We start from the raw sequence: 19,651 nt of genomic DNA, 5'->3' as shown, positions 1-19,651 counted from the left end.
GCCCTTAGGAAACAAATTTTATTTTCAGCTTTTTGCGTGGGACAAAATGCATGGCCTCCCAGAGGAGCTGTGAACACGAGCTGATACTCACCAAGCATTATGTAAATATTAAGTATATTAACTTATGTACTACTTCAAAATACCTTCAACTGCACTGCTCTATCCCAGGATTTATAAACAGCTTGTGATTTTTGGCCTGAAGAGGGAGAAAATATCCTTATATGTTTTAAGCAGCTTAACGTGGAATATGCTCAGTTATTTACTTGTATATGCCTATTGCTCAATAAAATATTTACATTAAAATGTACCAGTCTTCAAAAACCCTCCTTGAATCAATTTTCCAGCTGAATTTGGCCAAGCAGAGAAGAAAATTACACATGCCAGAGGACTGTATTAAAAGAGATTTAAAAGGCTTTTGAATACTATGGAAAGGGAGCCTGCAATAAGTGCCCAGTGAACCAGGTGGCAGTTTTAATTAAAATGGGGCTACTTATTGATCTACAGTGTGGATTTATCCCCGTTTCAACACTCCAGCGATATTCCCGTCTGCTGTTTCAGAACGTAGCACTTATTAAACACTAACAAATGGGGAAGTTGGAGTGAAAATGCTTAATAACTACGTGACGTTTTGTGCAAGGGTCTTTCCCCACCACTTGTGTTTAAAAAAAAAAGAGTATTTTCATGCGAAAAGGAAATGACTATCTACACGTGTCTGTAAAATGACTTTCATGACAATCCCAAAGAGATTGATGACCTTTATTATTAAAAAAAGTGTGGTTTGTAGGAATTTTTGATTTTTTTTTGCAGGGGAAAAGGTGGAAAGAGTGAGGGAAAACACTGGAACTGGTGGATGATTTTAGTGATGGGTGCTTTAATAGAGGTGGTCTTTGGGTTGACAGGAACACATTGTCACCCTTAGGTCCAGAAATAAGGCGAAAATAATAATAATGATAATAATAAAAAGGTTTCCCTCAGCCTTTTAGCCCCTAAAACTTACAAATGTGGGGGTGTGAAAGGGGATTTTTAGTTCATATGTCCCCATATAGCCCCATGGGGCTCCTCTGTGCCCTGAGGTTTTAGCGTGGCTCTTTATCCCCAAAAGGGGACGAAAAAACTCCCCGAAAGGTGATTTTTTCACCCCAAAAAGCCGCCGCCTGATCCTTTCTCTCCCGCCGCGGCCCGGCCGCCATTTCCCACCAGGCGCCCGTGGGCGGAGCCGCCGGCGCCGCGCGCATTGGCCGGCGCGGGGGCGGGGGGCGTGGCTTCTCCCGCCATTGGCCCCTCCTCCCGAGGCGGGCTCTGATTGGGCGCGGGGCGGGCCGCGGGGGCGGGGCTTGTCGAGGCGGCTCCCGGCGCGGCGCCGAGGCCGCAGTAGCGCTTTGGGCGGCGGCGGTGGCGGATGGCGGCGGCCATGGGCTCGGCGCTGCGCTTCCCGCTGCTGCTCCTCCTGGCGCTCGCCGCCCCGGCGCCCGCGCTCGCCGGATACATCGAGGTACGTCTGGCCGGCCGCGGGGCGCCGCTGCGGGCGGGCGGGCGGCCGTTGGGGCGCGACCGTTGCGGGAGCGGCCGTTGCGAGTGACCGTTGGCGCGGCCGTTGGAGCGCCAACGGTCACCTTGTTCTCCGGGCACCGTGCGGCGGGAGCGGAGCGGGGGCTCCTCTCCTTCGCCATCTTCCCGGGCTGCGCCTCCTCCTCCTCTTCCCGAGGGGGAGGAAGGAGCGGCGGGGGCTGGTGTCGCCCCCCGGCGCCTGCAGAGCCGCGAGGTGCGCGGCCAAGGTGGCTTTACCCAACGGCCAAGAGCCGATGGAGCCGCTCCTGCCCCCAAAAAGAATATAAAATCCCCCCAGAAGCCTTTTTTGGGGGGTCTTTCCCACTTTGCCCTTGGTAAATCCCTCCTACGGACCGCTTTTTTGGGCAAAGATTGGGGTTTATTGGTTTCCCAGAGGTACCTGCCTTCCCAGGGCCCGAGCTCTGCATTCTTGGCACCGTCGCAGGCGCCCTGCGCTCCAGATTGCTCTAGAAGCTCGGGAGAGCAGCGGAGAGGGGGATTCAGAGGGAAAACCTCGCCCAGGCGGATCCATTTGGCTGCTCCCTGCTCGATATGCCCCGAATAAACCTCTCATTTCCAACTGTTACGTTAGCCAGTGTATTTAATGTATAGAAATCGCCCAACTGTCACGATTCCTATTAAGAAATGGTGGTGAGGAACTTGCTGCTTCAGGCAACTTCGTCTTAGTGTATAAGAAGGCAGGTAGCAAAAGATCCTGGCAATTAAAACCTTGGTGCTGGAACCCACCGGTTATGGTCAAAGAGCAAAGTTCGTGCCGAGCTTCCAGCGCTGAGGATAAGTAGCGTTTAATAATCCAAGCCTGGACCTTGGCTGGACCCAAACTGCTGCATCTGTCTCGTATGGATGAGTGTCCGAGAGTTGGGCAAAGACCAGACTTGAAGCTGCTTGTGAACGGTGTGATTTGCTGGTTTGCAGGGGGATTTAATTAGCTTGGTTGGGCAGAACAGCTACCTCAGCGTGATACCAAAGTCTGAAGCCCTAAGCCGCCTGTAATTACTAAATGACAATAAACACGGTCCTTTAGCATTTCTAATAGATGAAATAGATGAAACGTTCAGTGAAATCGGTCCAGTCGATGACTTCTTTCGCTGCCTGCTTATTCAGCTGCTATTAAGGAATGCTATTCCACCCACTTTGTGCCAGTCTTTCAATTAAATCCCTATAAATTAAGGGAATGTGACCATAAACGTCTACCAGAAGAGCTTGACCTGAGGTTATTTTGCCAGAAACATAACTGAGGACTTGGTAAGGCTGAGCTAATGCCAAGATCAGGTTACTTGGTGGTAAAGGACCTTCCTGGCCACATTAATCTAATCTCTTGCACCTGCTTAGAAACTCTCCCAGCTCTAGGTCACTTCCTCTGTCACATCCGAGACAAATTCAACTGCTGTTCGCATCCCTCCTGGAAGCTGGCGTTGGTCCTGGCCTTGTGTTATAAAATGCAGACCTCCTCCCTGAAAAACAAGTCCCTGAAAATCCGAAAAACTCAAATAATTTTTATTTTAGTGCTGCATCCTCTGCTATTGTCTTGTCATGGGGAGCCGCAGGGTTTATTTAGTGCTGTTGAGGTTTCTCCAGAGCAGCATCAGGCTGCAAAGCTCCGGGAATGAAACGGTTACTGCTCCTTTTAACTGTGATCATCGGTGATATCAGGAAATATGAAGAAAAATACATAAGGGAATGAGTTTTTTAATAGTGAAGATGACACTTTAAACTGTCCCAGAGCTCAGAAAAACGCATAGCAATGTCTGCATTTATTAGTTTAGTGGAATTGGCGTGGTCCCATTAGGTGGATTTTCTTTCACTTGATTATCTTAGCTCCCAGTCCTTGTCCCTAGAACACCCAGTAATCTTCTTATCTCCTACAATTTGTTTTTCTTACTCTGCTCGCAGGGGCAGGGAGTGGCCTGGGTTATTTTTTCTTTTTTTTTTTTTTGGTTATTTCTCTATAAACCTTTTGGTGGAAAAGGGCGTTCCCAAGGGCTTGTCACTGGTTCCCCCCCTCAGCTGTCATGTGGCGATGGCAGATAAGCTTGGACTATGTTTCTTCCAAACAAATTTGCAAATGAGAGCCTAGAAAAGCCCTCGGACCAGCGGTTAATGATTCTTTTCTCCCCAGTGATGGATGTCCTAAGGTTATATCTGAATTCAGTGGTCCCCGTGTTTTGCTTGTGAGGCTGTAAGAGCTACAAATAGGACACTGCAAAAAGCAAATAATCTCTTCTAATTTGATCTGTGTTCCGATGATAAACTGCTTGTGCCGTGCCCTCGAGGCCTCTAAAGACGCAAACTTTCTTTTTTATCGCTTGACCTTTTTGTGTAATCAAATCTGAGGCCGAGCAGGCCCCAGATGCGATTGAAATCATATTTGTTTTAGTGGCCTTTTTGCCAAGCTCTCTAGTGCCCGTCCGTTTCGGACGGCCGGGATTTGGGGCGCTACCTTTGGAGCCGACTTGGGCAGCTCGTGTCGTCGCTGTCGTCTGGTACAGTTGGATTTTCCCCACCCGAAGCATCGCTCTTGTGCCATTTCTGCAGACCTTGGGGACTTCTAATTGCCTGCTGCATTGAACAAAGAACTCCACCTAGGGGAAATTTCCACTTCTGTGCTCGAGTCCTGAGCAGAAGCGGCTCGGGAAAATTCCAGCCTTGCCTACACGGCCTCTGCTTTCCCTTTTCCCGACTCACCTTCCCGGGAAGCGTTAGGAAATCCCTTAAGCTCTCGTGCGCGAGCAGTTGAGTCTCAGGCCTTTTTGAAGCCTGAAGAAAAGAGGTTTTTTGAGGCATAGATGCGCGTAAGGAGAATTAAAACAATCCAGACGTTGCAGGGAGGCTCTGGAATTGCTGCATTAAGGATGCTGCGAGAAGGTACCCGCTGCTCTTAGGAGGCCTTCTGTTCTTGCCCTTAATGGGCACTACTTAAGGCCACTCTGGCGGGGTATTTAGGCATTACCATGTCTGTGCATTGGGTTAAGCATTTCTGTGAATATATTCATGACAACTCCTGAGGATTGGTAGAAATCTTCTATACCTGGCTGTAGATGGATGCAGTCTTTTTATTATTATTACATATTGGCCATTCTTCAAGATTGTTTAACGCAAGGAAGGTTTAAGGTAGGGTTTCTCTTCTGCGTATCAGCTGCATTCTTTTCTGTAGAAATGTTCCTGTAAAAATATTGACTGTTTTTTCCCTCGGTGCCAACCTTTCGGAGGCATACGGATGAAATCTTGTAAAAATAACTAATTTTGACTGTAGCATCTGCTTCTACAAATGCACTTGCGCCATAATAGCGATGTTTTCCAGGTAAAATGCAAGAGGAGTATTGAGTTTCCTAATTCTGTTACAACAAGAACCCTTTTACCTCTTGTTTTTCCACACTCTGGCATTTCAGCTTCTCATAACTGCTTTTATTTTGCAAATTGAAGCAATTCCTCGGGTGTCTGTTCCTTACGCGCAGTCCCACTTGGTGCCATTGGCTTTCAGCCCGCGCAGCCAGAGCCTTTAAACATCTAAGCCCCCGTGTAACTTTTCCAAATTTATCTTTTTGCCCCACATGTAAGTGTCACTGTAAAAAGTTACCTTCAGACTCGAGGCCAGTGCTGCAAATATTCATGTCCTGCAAATGGCGTTAGCCTAATCTTTCCAGCAGCAAAACGCAGCCTGCCTGGCTTTATGTAATCGGGTGTCCACCTGATCAGATACGCATGCAGCTAAGCTGCTTAGCAGCTCTTCATTTTGCAGTATTACCATGGTTAGTTCGTGGCAAAAAGAACCATGGGCTTCCTTTTCGAGAGGTAGACCCATCTATAGGCTCAACTTGGTTGTGATGTTTTGTCAAATACACTTTTTGTAGGCGCTTCTGCTGTCAGCACCGATCTCGTGGGTATTCGTCTTGTTCTGAACCTTTGCAGATCTCACCCGTTGCCTCAGCCATTGCTTTTCCAGCACAAATAGGCCCTGTAGCTCGTTGCTTTGGCTAGGTGAATCCTTTGGTTATAAAAGTGGGTCTAAAGTTGCTATTTGTGCAGCGCGTGAACTTTAGAGAAGGGACAACATCAATACTTGTTCGGTTTGGGTGTTTTTTTTCCCATGTTGTCAAACAGTAAACTGAAAATTATTGTGAAACGATGGCTTGGAGTTGAGTTTATCAAGGCACCGGATAGGAAGAGCTTAAGTTGCTTGCGGGATTTAGTCTGAAAACGCCAGAACTGCAGATGAGCTGCCACTTCATTCCCAGTTGTGCCAGGAAAGCATCTGGAGTCCAGTTTGCTTTGCCAGGGAGCTGCCGTCTTCTGAAACCGTGTTCCTTTATAGCTTCATAGATGAATATATACTTACGTATATATCAATAAATCACCCAAGTGTCTTATCCCCGTGATTCTGAGGTAAGGCACTGAGTCATCGGGAGTTTTAGGGTCACCTAAGCCATTTACGATGTGACTAATGTGTGAGACAGCACAAAGGTGTAGTGTGAATGATAACCCCATTTCGGCGTGGGGATTCGAGGCTTTGGCTCAGTGACAGGGATACCCTTAAGTCATTTCACTTAATAAGCTTCTCTCTAACAAAATTACCACTGTAGAAAGTATCTTCTGACTCGGGTCAAGGACACGGGAAGGGAGAGACACCCAACGTAAAGCTGGAGTTGGGAATCGAAGAGCTTCCTTCGGCCTGGAACGGTAGCTTCAAGGGAAGTTTCCGTTTACAAAGGTTAATTACGGCCTCAGTGGTGACTCCTTGGCCAACAGATCGGGTGAAATGACAGTCAGCTACAAGGGACTGTTTAAATAAAAGTAGTCTTGGAGATTCCTCTGCTTGTTCAGGTCATCTTTCCTGAAGTGTTCAGGTTGAATTTTGAGGTGTTGGTGTCTTCAGATGTTGGTCGGGATCTTTTGTGATGGAAGAAGATTATTTTTCTGATAGAAAAAGATCTGCAGAGGCCCTGGGCTTGGTAAAGTACCCGGGACTTTCCAGGGCATGGCCCCTGTTAATTTGAATGCTGCAATGATTAATCAAAATCAAAGCTTTCAGTTTTTGTCTTCTCTTTAAAGGCTCTTGTATCGTTTTTAGACCCCTCTCCTCACCCAGTTGCCCATCTCTTGTTCTGGGTTGATGAATCCTAATAGTTCAGATGTGAGATGACCACTACAGATTTCCAGATGGGCTGAGTATTCAGAGCACAAGTCTCTGCTTAGACATAAGGTAACCTCCAGTATAAAGCTCCTAATGACCCAGTCTGCTTTTTTGGGGTTTGGGCTTGATGTGACTCATTAGCAGGTCTAAGCTTGGGCTTTTTTCATTGTGTTTCAGCTTTGCTGTTCATCTTGGGCTGACACTTGCCCAAAATGGCCCCAGCAATCTTCATTGATGACACTAATTCCCTAAGAGCGAGTGCTGGTTGTTGCCTTCTTACGCCGCTAGTTTTACAATGATTGTGGCCTGAAATAGAGAGGGCCAGTTTTGCTTTAATCTGCTAAGTATTCCTCTCAAAAGATTAAGGGCAGACCGTGCATTCAAACCTGTGGTTTGAGCTCCCAGGGCGTCTCGGCGTTTGAAGGCGAGTCTTTTCCCTGCATAATTTATCAAAGCCCTTGCTGAAGAAATTCAATTTGATGTCTACTTCCTTTTGCGCAGCGAGATCACATACGCGTTTAGAAATGCCAAAAGAACGAAGAGGTGTCAAGATGCGAGTTAAACATTTGAGCTTGTGTATCGCATAGCCCATCAAGAAGCCTGAAATTTTGCAGGAACCAGATCCAGAAGAGGCTGAGCGAATCCTTGGATGGGGAAGCAAAGGCGGGAGATAGAGGTGTCCTTGTGAATGAATTGAGTCTTGAGGCTGGCCTTGCTCATCTGGACGTGAGCAAATCTCCCCATGTCGCAGCCCAGCGACTAAAAGGGGTGAATTTCAGGCCCTGCAAAGCAACGGCAAAAGTGCAGCAGCCCCTCCACCTTCTGTCGCTCCTGCTAAATGCCATCTTGTTCAAATGGCATCAATGCTTGCTCTGCAACAAAGCTCCTCAGTATGTGGATCTTCTGTTTAGGGCAACAGCCGCTTTCTCGGAAGCAATTTAGCAATAACAAAGGCAGAAGATGAATGGCCTGCCAGAGCGCAGCCTTGATGCAATATAATATTTTGCATTCCTCTAGCCCTATGTTGGCCGCAGCTGGTTTTATGGCTTAAATCACAGCTTGGGATTTGCTTAGGTTCCTCATCTTCTGGCTCCATGCTTACGCTTTTAACAGCTTTTTCGTTGTAGGTCTTAAATTATATTTGGGTGTGTGAAAAAAGCTCTTGGTGTCATCGCAAGAAAGGGGCCTTGTTACTGACATCTGACTTCATACTACTGTTTGAGGTGCAGTGTTTTAGGTGCATTAATGACTTTTTGCTTCGGGATGTCTTCATTTCTCGAGTTGAGAGCCACAGAACTAGATAAGCAGATGATGAGATCCCTCCAAGTCCTTTTGCACCTTCTCCCTGTCCTACCAGCTCCTTTACTCAACAGCAAGGAAGACTAACAGGAAGATTCCTTTAAGATTCCCGTTTCAGACAGGTTTAAGATTCATTCTGTGCCGATAAAGAGGATTAAAACAGTCGTTATTAGCATTAAGCTGCAAACTACCACACATGTCAAGTACCCAATAAAGACAACGCAGGCAGACTGAACATTCTGGAGTGGTGCAGCCCGTTGGCGTGAGTTGAAGGTCTCTAACTGCAGCCAGATTTCAGATGCTCGGCTTGCTGAAAGACGAAACTGGTGCTGAGTTTGCCCTGACTTAGCCTATTGTCCCGTGCACAAACCTGGGTTTGTTTCCTTTGTGTGCTCAGGGTGAATGGGGAGGAAAAAAAAAACCCTCTGAAACACCTGGGCTCTGCAGTGAACCTTAGGATACGTCCTGCAGTGGGGAACAAGTAGCAAATGCAAAGTAGGAAGCTGCTTTTAAATATTCCTGCCAAACCTAACAAGCCCAAGTGGGTCAGCACGCTCTGGGGTCAGAACTTTATGCAGCCTTTTCCTCCTTTGACTTTGCAGAAAACTCTCTATTGAAACTGCTCAGCCCATGGCTAGGAAAATGGTGAATGGCCTGGGACATCAATACTGGGATCAATCTGCCCTCCGATTGCTGCACTAGCGATGGGATTTAACCTGTTAAGTCAGCGTTTCCATTGCCGGCTGGGCTGTAGGCTCGAGGAAAGGCAAACTTGCATTTGAGAGCTCCCGGTTACTTCTTGCTGGCTCTCAGTCAAGGGAAATGCACTCAGATGTGCAGCGTGTTGGATGAGAAGCATCTGAGCACACAGGAAGGTTTCTCCAAGGAAAAGCAGTCGGAAAAGCGGCCCCTCTTGTTGAGACCTTCAAGTGGCATTTCTCTTGCATTGTGGAAGTTCTCTGTAGATATTCCCTCTTTTTTTCTTCAAGCAGAACTGAATTATCTGAAGCTTTTCTGTGTGTTCTTCTTCAAACATTGTAGTCCCCCGCTCTGTTGCAGTTCCAGTCTTTGCTTCCAGATTTGCACTAAAGCTTTCGGCTCATAGGAATTTTGTGCCTTGAAGACTTGCCTCAAAAGCCCTGTTTTTTCCAAAACTTGCCCCAAAACTGCCCGTGAGAGGTATGAGGCTGAACTATCTAACTTCCCCCCGCCCCAAGCATTGCATTCGTGCAATGCCACGCAGCTTCATAAACCCGAGAGCTAGAAAATTAACATACAAAAGCTGTATGGGCCTATACAGTCCATTAGCTAGTACAACAACAACCTTAAAAATATTTGTGGCTCTCTGCTAGCTCCTGGTGAACGAGCCCTGCTTTCTGGATCAGCACAATTGGTAGAGGGGATCTGAAGCCTGCCAGCTTTTCTCGGCGCTATAAATTACTCCTTAATTTTCTAATAGCATTAAGCAGTTATTCTAAGGGCCAAGCTGTTGCTTCCCTTAAAGCAACTGTTTAAGATGGCCATTAGAGTTCCAGTGCTGGCCTGGCCGTGCTCGGATGCTGCCACTATTAACCCCCCTCTGATAAATTAATGCTTCAGAAATAAAATGCTGCTAAATTAGCCCGGCTTGCTTTTAAAGAGGAAAAGCTGGAAAGCCATTAAGATGTCCCTCTAACCAGCACAACCTGAGGGGTGCTGGGGTTTGACCCCTCTATTCTGCTCCATCACTAAACGTGAGTTTTGGGGGTAGGTAGAAGTGCAGCATCTAAACAGCAGTCTTGGAAAATCCACTATAGACATTCCTAAAATGCTGCTTTTTATGCCTGTGTATGCTAAAAATTCCTGGACTAGAGGATTTTTTGGCATGGGAGCAGTGATGTGAAGTGTCGCTTGAAGGATGCTCCATAACGACTTGAGAGCGGTCCTCCAAATAAATAATGGGAGGAGGAACAGGGCTGTGTGAGAGGGGGTGTTTTCGTCTTGATTTCAATTTACATTCTTCCCTAAATGTATTTTTAATAAGTGCTAGAGTTAAAAGTTATCCATTCTCAGTATTATCTACCAACTGTGACTTTTTCATTGACTTGTAATCCATGCAATTAATCCATGCTTTTAAACCAGCTTTAGAAGTTTTCAGTTTAAAAAAAACCTCAGTTTAGACCCTGAAAATAGCAAGACTTTTATGGTGTAGATTTTTTCTTTTTGGTAACATGTTAATTTTGGTCTGGCCCAACATATGCTTGAAACTCGGGGAGTGCCAGCAAAGATGAAAGCAGCCCTGTGCTTCAGCTGTGGGTTTCCTACTTTTGAAGGATCATTAGCATGGCTTGGAAAGCCAGGACTTGCAAACCTCATGGTTGCCCCTTCCAAATTCACCTTTCATCTGGGCTTTTGGCAAGCCAGGCTTGCCAGGGAGCTTAGTTTTTCGGAAGGCTGTGAGCTTGGGCGGGGAGAATGCAAAGCTTCCCTGGGGGTCGAGCCATTCCCGCTGATTTATTCCTGTTTGCTAGAGGGATTTTGGTGTGTGGCCTAATTGTAGGACTTGAGGTTAGCAAATGAGTAGTTTATCAGGTTCCAAAACATTAGTGGTTGCTTACAAATGGTTCTTGCCGAAGCTAAACTGGACTGCAAACTTCCCACTTTTCTCCCTTTTGCTGGGAAGAAAAGTGGAAGCATTTTCCCCTTTGCATTTTTGTCCATATTTTTCATTGCCACTTCCAACTCTTGATGCTCTCTTAATGTAAACTATTGAATTTCTTGCTTGCTCTTTGCATGGCTGGGTGTTAGATAAGACGAGTGCAGAGATTGGGTTTTTATCTCAGGGTTTTAGCCCGATTAAATACATGGTTTTCCTGGGCAAGACGCGCAGGCTTTTGTGGTGTTAGCTCCATTGTGCACTTATTTGTGAAGCTCCCAATGAACTTCTAAGATCTCTGAAGCCAAAATGTGGTTTTTGTTTTATTTGTTGCATTTTTTTTGCTTTTTTTTAATGGACTGTTGAATTAGTTGGAATCTGTACTTGAGGTGTGTTGTTTCTTTATCTAAAGCCGAATGTTCTTTTTAGCCAGCGACTCCTTCAAAGCGAATTCCTCAGAGTTTGACATCAGCTTACGGTGAAATATTCACTCCCTGGCAAGGGAACACGATATTTTGAGGCCCTGTGGTTCCAATGCCCAATAATTAAGACTTACTGGGCCAGTTGACAGAGCTTGCAGCAGTGAGGGGTGAGGATTAAGCCGGGCTGAGCCCGGCGGGGATGACCTTAGGCAAGTCACTTGACTTTGTGCCTTAGTTTAACCTGGTAATAAATAGGTCGAGCCTGTGTCTGCTCTAATCTCGCTTAGGTTCTCCCCATTAAACAAGAGGGTGCAAACCCAGTAAAGCTAAAGTAGTGCTATGATTCACTCAGGTTCATGCTTTTATATGGATCAAAATATCTCCAACCTCCTGGGCTGCAAAGCGAGCTGTTTAACCAGTGTCCAAGCTCCTGCACTTGTTTCCCATTTTCCCAACTCCCTCCCCCAAAAGTCAATAAAGGCCGAGCAGATGAGAGCTCCACCTCTCTCAGCTCCACCTCAGCCAGTTAAAGCAAGCCAAAAAACCTGCTTTACTGTGATTTCAGCCATTGAAATTCAAAAGCAAACCCAGGCCGGCATTATCAGCTCGCACCAGATCTGCCTGCAGACAATAATTCTTCCTGCCTTGGCCCCCTGCCCGTGTGCATTATTGTAATTATCAGCAATTTAAAAAAAAATAAAGCAATAAAGCTAGGATGAGCTGCTAGGCTCTAGATTTACTGCCTGCTGTGTCAGACATTCATTAGCCTTCCTGGGTTCAGGCCACCTATCCCATGAATGCAAGCAGGAAGCAGAGAAAAACAAAAGCCTGCAACACAGTTTGAGGCACAAACTGGAAGCTCTGCTCGTCTTTACAAGGTAGAAACCCCAAACCTGGAGAATTTGAAGTGTTCTCTTCCAAAATTCCATAGGGCTCTTAAAGTGTTAAACTGGCGTGGGACACCGGGCTGCGGTGGTGGCACTTGGACAGGATGCGAATTGGGTCTTTTTTATAATCATGGGTGGCAATTGCAATTTAGCTGCATAGGGTCTATCTATAGATGGCCTTTCGAAGCAGCACGTTATGGGAACGTTTTTTCAGAAAGGTGGACCCGAGACTTCCTGCTGAGCTCCCTTCCTGCTCTGGTTTTCTGCCATAAACCCTCGGATTCTGGCTAATCTGATCAGCTGAGCAGGGTTACGGGAACGTTTAACCCCGCTGACAATTCAGAATGTAGTTAATTTAGATGTTCTGCAGATGAATGTAGTTAAATTTGACATTTTGCAGATATCTTTCTGCTCGCAAAAACTAATTTGTCTGCAAAACACAATGAGCACCTTTTTCCCTTGCTAAAGAGCAACTCTGGGCCCCCTTCTGATCTGGAGTCCCAGCAGCTCCCCAGAAAATATTCCCAAATAGCATTCCATTAAATAAGGCAGCCTGCTCCAAAAGATGTGATGCGAAGAGGTTTACCAAATCCTGGAAAAGGAAGGTGCGAGGGACAGGTATTTTTACACATATCTTGCCTTGATGGAAGGGAGCAGATGATATTTCCATCCCCTGTGATCTCCAGGGCTGGAATTCACGGGGAAGTGTGAGCTTAAAGGATTATGTTTGCTCCAAGAGTCTCGAGAGGCTCCAAACATTTTTTTTGCAGGGCAAAATGGGGCTGAAATGAGAGTTTGGCTCTGCCAGCCTGTTGTTTCTCACACCCTTTCCCAGCTTTGTGGATCGAAATTGGCTCTGGCAAATCCAGGTCCCCCATGCAGCCTAGTCTGGCTGTTAGTTCAGCCCCGCAGCGATCCTGCTTGGAAGACCAATTTGGGTTAAAAATGTCCCTTTCCTTCTGGTGTTATTTTTCAATGGAGCATCCAGATCTGCTTGACCAGGTTGCCCCGCATCGAACCTGCTGGCTCTGCTTGAAGAGGTTAGTAGTAAATCAGAGCCTGGACACTTAGGCAGAGACCCTTCCATCGGAGACGAGCAAGATTTAGAGGTCTGAATTCCAGGGTTTCGGCGCTGTACATCAGGCCCTGCCTGACAGGGTGAGGAATTTAACTGACATTAACCGACCGGAGATTTATGTGTTTATGGAATTAAATACTTCTTTTTTGTTGGGTTTTTTTTTTTTTTTTTGCTCTTGGAAAGCAAACTGGATTACAGAATGACACCAGAAGGCAGAGCGGCATTTATCACGAAGCATCTTATAAATTCAAGTGCAAGGGAGGAAGAGAATGGTTTATATAACACTTTTTTCCCCCCCTTCTCCAAATAACATTTGTCTCCTCATGTTTTGCCGTATATTAATAGGGTAAGAGTGATTAAAATGGTGCTCACCAAAGATGTGCAAAATTAAGCTCTCTGTTGACTTTTTAGTGACTTTTTGCTAGTTGCTCCCCAACCAGATGTAGCTGCTTCCATTTAAGGCTGGGAAATTCCCCAGAAAAATGTGCTCTCTGTTTTTCCCCTTATATTAAAGGCCATTGAGGAGGAATTAGATTACATCTGCACCAAAAGCAACTCGTCCACAATTTTCCTTTGCAGCAGAGTCCAAAGTGCGACCTCCACTCTTAGATTTTAAGTTCTTTTTTTCCCTCTGCTCTCTTATTACAGCTAGAATGGGATAAAAACGCCGAATTAGTGATAATAAACGGGAAAAGTTCCTCCAAGCCGCTCTCTTGCAGGCGCAGGGTCAAAGGTTTGAAGTCTTTCTATCAAAGTTCATTAACGTACCCAGCGAAAAGATTCCTGCCTGCGATTACAAGTGATGAAATCAAGCAAGTAATTAGCCTCGTTTGTGCAGCTTTGAATGGGGGGTTTGCAGGCGCCCGTAGCCAGGGCGACTGGCTGGATTGGAGGAGCGAATCCAGCTGGATTCGAGGAATCCCCGGAGCAGGGGGGACACCTCTGCTCCGAGGTGTCAAAGCGGAGCGAGACGGTGCAAATAAACAGGAGCCAAGTGGGTAAATAGGTGACTTCAGCGGGTCGGAATGTGTTTGAACAGGGCCTGTGTGCTGTTGTGCATGGAGCCCTCGTGGCCATTCCTGCCTCCTGGGATGGCAGGAATCCATCCCCCCTTTTACGTTAGGAGGATTTAACACGACATTTAAGCTGTTGTTAAAGCACAGGAAAGGAAGAAATAATTTGGAAGCCTTTTGCAACTTGAATGTGGATGCTGCTTTCTGATATATATAGCTTGATGTTTCATTACTTCGTGATCTGTGCTAGGATTCACGCTCCTCAACCTCTCCTGGCTGAAAGGGTTAGGAAAATAGAAACTGCTTGCAGTTAACATTTCTCTTTATGGCAGCCTGCTATTTATAATGTAGTTCCTTTTAAAAAAAACTTGAGCTGTTTCTTTTCTGAAGACAGAAATCTCTCTTTCCGTATCTTAAGCTGGGCTTACTCCCCAGGCACCCCTTGTGTTCAGCACTGCACGATCCCTCCTTCTGAGGGTTGCAAAGTCTTATCTCCAGGCAGTGGTTTTGTGTGTAGAAGGGGAGGGGAAGAAGGGGGCCGGTTTTAATGGAATTTTGTTTATTTTTTCCCTACTATGCAGCAGTTTGGAGCTGTGGGTAAATAGGAAGGCAGCTTTGGTGGCCTTTTAGCAGTGCTTTAGATTTGGGAGTTGCTCTGCTTCACGTCCCAAAGCCGGTTAAACAGGGAGAGGATGTTCCACTCCGGGGGACGCTTTCCACCTTTTGAATAAAACAGCAACTCTGCAATTAATTGAATCCCCTTTTTTAGTCTGGGTCAGGCAGCAGCGGTGCAGAACAGGAGCCTGACCTTGTTTTCATTGATCCGTCTGGAGTTTGACCAGGATGTCAGGCTGTGTCACCCAAGGAGGGGCTGAGGCTGCTGGGGCACCCGGTGGGAATCCTAGGGCATTTGCATGTGAAACCTGGCAGCACAAATATCCATCTGAATGGGAGAAAACAGGCTTTGCAGAGCCTAGAAGCCAACTTTGCTTGTAGGTCGGAGCAAGAAACTTGGGTCTTTCCATCCCAGATGTTTGAGGGCTTTGGGGGAAACAGATGACGTAAAGCTCTGAGCTGGCCTCATGCAGGGGGAAATAGTTATTTTATTATTATTAGCTCTCTAAGAAGTCACCAGAGCCTTTCTGGTTCTTTGAGCTCTCCTGCTTGGCGTGAGCTAAAGCAATCAACATATTTTGCTTTTTTTTTTGTCTTTGCAGGCACTCGCAGCCAATGCTGGGACAGGCTTTGCCGTGGCGGAGCCGCAGATCGCCATGTTCTGCGGGAAGCTAAACATGCACGTGAATATCCAGACTGGGAAATGGGAACCGGACACCTCGGGGACCAAGAGCTGCCTTGGAACAAAGGAGGAGATTCTGCAGTACTGCCAGGAGGTGAGGTCCTCCTCTGGGATCTTGGCTCTCCGTGTGATGCTTCCTCTTCACTGCAGCTAAGGAGTTGGATGCTAATTCAGCCGGTCACTAGAAAACTAACCACACAGGAGAGTCATTTTTGACCAGCTCAGGTTCCAAACTGTCGTGCTGATGATTGCCTGAGAGGAGCAAGGGGAGTCAGAAGGTCCCTCTCACCTGGCATCAGCTTCGCCCAAGGTTCTTGCTGGGCGCACATGGGGACACAATCAGATCAGCTAGGACGTTAGGAAAATATTTTCATTCTGAATGTTGGCAGGATTTTTGAGCTCTTTGTGCCTCATTATGAACCCTTAAACTCCTTTCGTTATGCTCCATATACTGTAGCACGTCGCCCTTGAAAAGGGTGTTTAATTATAATATGTAAAACACCACAAGGAATGCTTTTTTCCTTTTTAATAAGGAAGAAGGTGATAGAGCAGGCCGTGTTCCTCCTGGAAAACTTTTAGAGCAGGTTTTCAAGGCTGATGGAACTGCGACTGGGTTGTGGTCACGTAGCAGAAGCCTAAATATAAGTCAACGTCTAGACTGGAGAACCTGACTTGAGTGGGACGTGGGGGTCACATGAATATGTTCTAAAGGGAGACACGAGGAAACCTGAGGAGTTAGGTGGGTGTTTGCTTGACAAATGTGTGTCCACGTGCAAATGGGAAGCTTGGTTTCATCTAGAATTGCCCCCTCAGTGCTTGTCTGGAGCCTCTTTTTTGCCTTCTCTGGATAGAAATTTCTCTGTCGGCCTTTTACCCACAGATGTATCCAGACCTTCAGATCACGAACGTCGTGGAAGCCAACCAACCTGTCAGCATCGAGAGCTGGTGTAAGAAGGGGAAGAAGCAGTGCAAGGACCACACTCACATTGTCGTGCCCTACAAGTGCCTAGGTGAGCACGAGCTGGGACTCCCAGTCCTCCGCGTAGAGATGAACTTGGCCATCCTACAGCAAGGGAGCCCTGGAATTGCCCTCTGGTTTCTTTGAGAGGGGGCAGATCCATTTATTCTCTCATGTCGGGTTGCCATTTCCGTGTCCAGCCTCCACTAAAGCTTCCCCGAGATGGAATTTGGCCTTCCTTCCAGCGGATCGACAGCTTGGGAACAGCTGGGTTGGAAGAAGGGTGCCTGGCGTGAAAAAGAAATCCCCCTTCTCTCTGCAACTGCCTTCAAAGCCTGAAGGCCATTGTGTTTGAGTATCACAAAGACGTTGGGATTTAATGCTCTGATCCTATTTTTGTGGCGCTTTTAATATTTTGTTGCCTTGGAGACTTAAATACTCAGTATGTTCAGGCTTCCTGCTTTGGTCTTGGCAAGAGATTCCTATTCTGTTTCAACTGCCTATATTTAAACCTCGTTGTTTCAAAGGGGCCCTGCTTCTTGCAGCTGTAGCCCATGTCCCCGCTTTGAACTGGGGCAGAATATTAGGTGAACAGGGATAGATTTCATTGTGCTTCTGGGTGTCTCTCCCCCAGCTTGAATCGGGCAACGTGATTTATTTTATTGACCCTCACCTTTTGTCCAGAAGGTTGTGACTAACGCTGCGCATCCTTAGTACTAAGCTTAGTCTCAGCTGGCTGGATCCCTTTCCCAGTTGTCCGTTGGAAAAGACTCTCTTAACTCTTTGCAAGAAGTCTCCTGCTGTCTTGAAGGGTCAATTGGACACAAGAGAACACAGAAATAGAGGTTTTTATTCCCTCACAGGTATCACCTTTCCCTACAAGATCATGAAGCACTTCCTAAGCACTAAATTTTATGTGGATACATTGTGGGAAGAAGGTGCTACTCTAACTTCATAAACAGGGAAAATCAGATTTGAGCAGCTAGAAAGCCCAGCTGATTATGCCAAGCGCTTCAGTGGAAATAAGGATAAAAGAAAGATCCGTGGACTTATAACGTGTAATCTCTTTTGGGAATAATCCTTTTCCGAGCATATTCTTCAGCTGAAAATTAAGCTGATTTTAGTGACACTGCGCTAAAATGTGATGAGCACCAAACTTTCTCTTAAAAGCCTTAATTGGAGTCTCCTCTCACAAAGGCTTTTCCCTTGCCAGGCCATCTTGTAGCACAATTCCTTTTCCAGCCCCGAGTTGCATGTGCATTTAAAAAAACCCTCCCCCATCTCCTTATAAAGAGCCCAAATTGCGCGTTTTAAACGAACGCTGCCTCTCTCGGGAGGAAAGTATGGTTTTTTATTAGATCCAGAGGACTTTTTGTTGTGTTGCTGCTTGTGCCTTCCCTGCCGCAGCTCTATCTGAGGTAGGATTTTGCTCTCAGCCCTTGTCGGCCACATCTCCCCCCAGCAGGAAAGCTCTTTTGTATGGCCCAGGCGCCCGAGGAGAACCCATCAGCGCTCTCACTGAACTGTAAAATAAAGGTAACAATAGGATGATGGCAGCAGGGCTGAGCCTGCTGAGGTGTGAACAGACAAACTGCTGACAGCCCTGGCTGCGCTATTAGACGGCGTGGAAGCACCTCATCTGGCCGACTCTGAAAAGGGTTTTCTCTTTATTTATTTATTTTATTAGCACTGGTCACGGAGGAGGAAGGTTTCCCAGTAAATGTCCAGCGTAGGATGGATTTTCGTGCCCAAACTGAACTGCAAGAACCTGCCATGTCTCTTATCTCAGGTTACTGGGACTCCATCCTTTTGAAAACAGCTCTTTCCATCACTGCCCTTCATTATTCAGCATCATTTCTGGTCAGTTTGAGCTTTCTGCCTTTGCACCCTCAGAACCACAGGCGCTTGATCTGAGAATTTGCTCAGTTCTTAATTTCAAAGGCACATCAGGAACTTAAAGAGAGTAATATGCTACTCATTAGAGAGGCTGAGGAAGACCAGTTGATCTCATCATCTTGTAACATCCGCATCTTTTTAGGATATCTAGATAACTACTTTAAAATTACTGCAAGTGGAATCTAAATCTCGAAGAGAGAAGGTAAAAAATGGCAACTCGTGCAGATATTCACATTGTGGATCCTGGTTTCAGTGTCTGGTAGGACTTCTGGCCTGAGAACTCAAGGCAGTTTTCATCCTGGACGTACTTCTGATACCGATATGATGAGTGTCAGCACTGAGCAGGGTTGTGGAGGCTGTTCAGGCTAAATAGTTCATCCTGTTAACTCAGAGTCTCTTACTCCTTCCTCAAAAGCAGAAGTCTGGCCTTAAGGTTTATCCGAAACTAACTCATGCAGGTCAGGTTGTGTTCCAACATCTAGATAACAGCATGCTTGCTGACTCTGGCTTTACTCTGCTTTTTGTGCTACGCATTTTCCAGCTTGGTGTGTGTTGCTTAGGTCTGTCCAAGCTGAGGAATGTGATGCAGTTGATCCCGACTCAAGTCCTCTGGATACTGTTAACAAGAAAAGCAGACAAGACTCGCTCAGATATCCAGATACTGGAAACGTAGATTTGCAGCATAGAAAACTTTCCGGAGCGTTGCAGTAACAGGCAGCATGGAAGCTTTTGTGTAGCACAACTGTTTTCAGTAAATTTTCATAGATAGCTGCTGGGCTGTGTGCATTAAAAATAATATACCTTACACAAACGTTAAAGGCACTTAAAAGTAAGTGTCCTTGGGGGAGTTTCGACAGCGACTTTATCTCCGTTTGGAGGTTGCATGTGTGTGACAGGAGCTAAACTCTGGATCTTTCTTGCTTTGCAGTGGGGGAGTTTGTGAGCGACGTGCTGCTGGTTCCAGAAAAGTGCCGATTCTTCCACAAGGAGCGGATGGATGTGTGCGAAAGCTACCAGCACTGGCACACGGTGGCCAAAGAGGTAAGTGAGCCCTTGTGACCAGCAAGTTGATTTGGGCCCTGCCTGCTTTATGCCTGTTTTATAAATGCTGTCTCAGTTATTACAGCATTGGAGCAGGCCAGGGTTTATCTCTGGAGTGTGTTGTTCCCATGTTCGAGCCTATGAACCAAGGCCAAAAGCAGCATAAAATGTTTCTCAAGTGGCTCCAAATCCCATGTACCGAGTTATTCTTTGCTCTTAGAGAGCTGCCCTGAAGGAACTTGCCCAAAATCCCGTTCTACCCTGGAGCTCAGAAGTGTAATCAGGTCCCTGGGATGCCACTCCAACCCGTAACCATCCCTCCCAGGGGAGCAGACTGGGCGGAGGGTGTTTCATGTTTCTCTTGCCCATTTTGTGGTGCTCTAGCTGGGGATTTGCTCGGGTTTGAGAGCTTGCTTGGGGCCACC

At 46.5% G+C, this 19,651-nt stretch overlaps 1 protein-coding gene across 5 annotated transcripts in view; it reads left to right on the top strand.

Annotated features, from left to right (window-relative positions):
• Positions 1-1,379: 1,379 nt before the first annotated feature.
• Positions 1,380-19,651, top strand: part of APLP2 (amyloid beta precursor like protein 2) — a 32,431-nt gene continuing 14,159 nt past the window's right edge. For all 5 annotated transcript variants that reach the window (XM_026039324.1, XM_026039323.1, XM_026039322.1 and 2 more), the window contains exons 1-4: positions 1,380-1,492; positions 15,252-15,425; positions 16,212-16,341; positions 19,114-19,226. In XM_026039324.1, the coding sequence (XP_025895109.1) occupies positions 1,400-1,492; positions 15,252-15,425; positions 16,212-16,341; positions 19,114-19,226 (510 nt within the window). In that variant the 5' untranslated portion in view covers positions 1,380-1,399. The remainder of the gene's footprint in view (positions 1,493-15,251; positions 15,426-16,211; positions 16,342-19,113; positions 19,227-19,651) is intronic.

This window comes from Nothoprocta perdicaria, unplaced genomic scaffold (assembly GCF_003342845.1).
Source record: "Nothoprocta perdicaria isolate Ctin4 unplaced genomic scaffold, notPer1 scaffold_228, whole genome shotgun sequence".
NCBI lineage: Eukaryota > Metazoa > Chordata > Aves > Tinamiformes > Tinamidae > Nothoprocta > Nothoprocta perdicaria.
The sequence above is the reverse complement of the archived record's forward strand: the minus strand, read 5'-3'. Positions and strand labels throughout refer to the sequence as shown.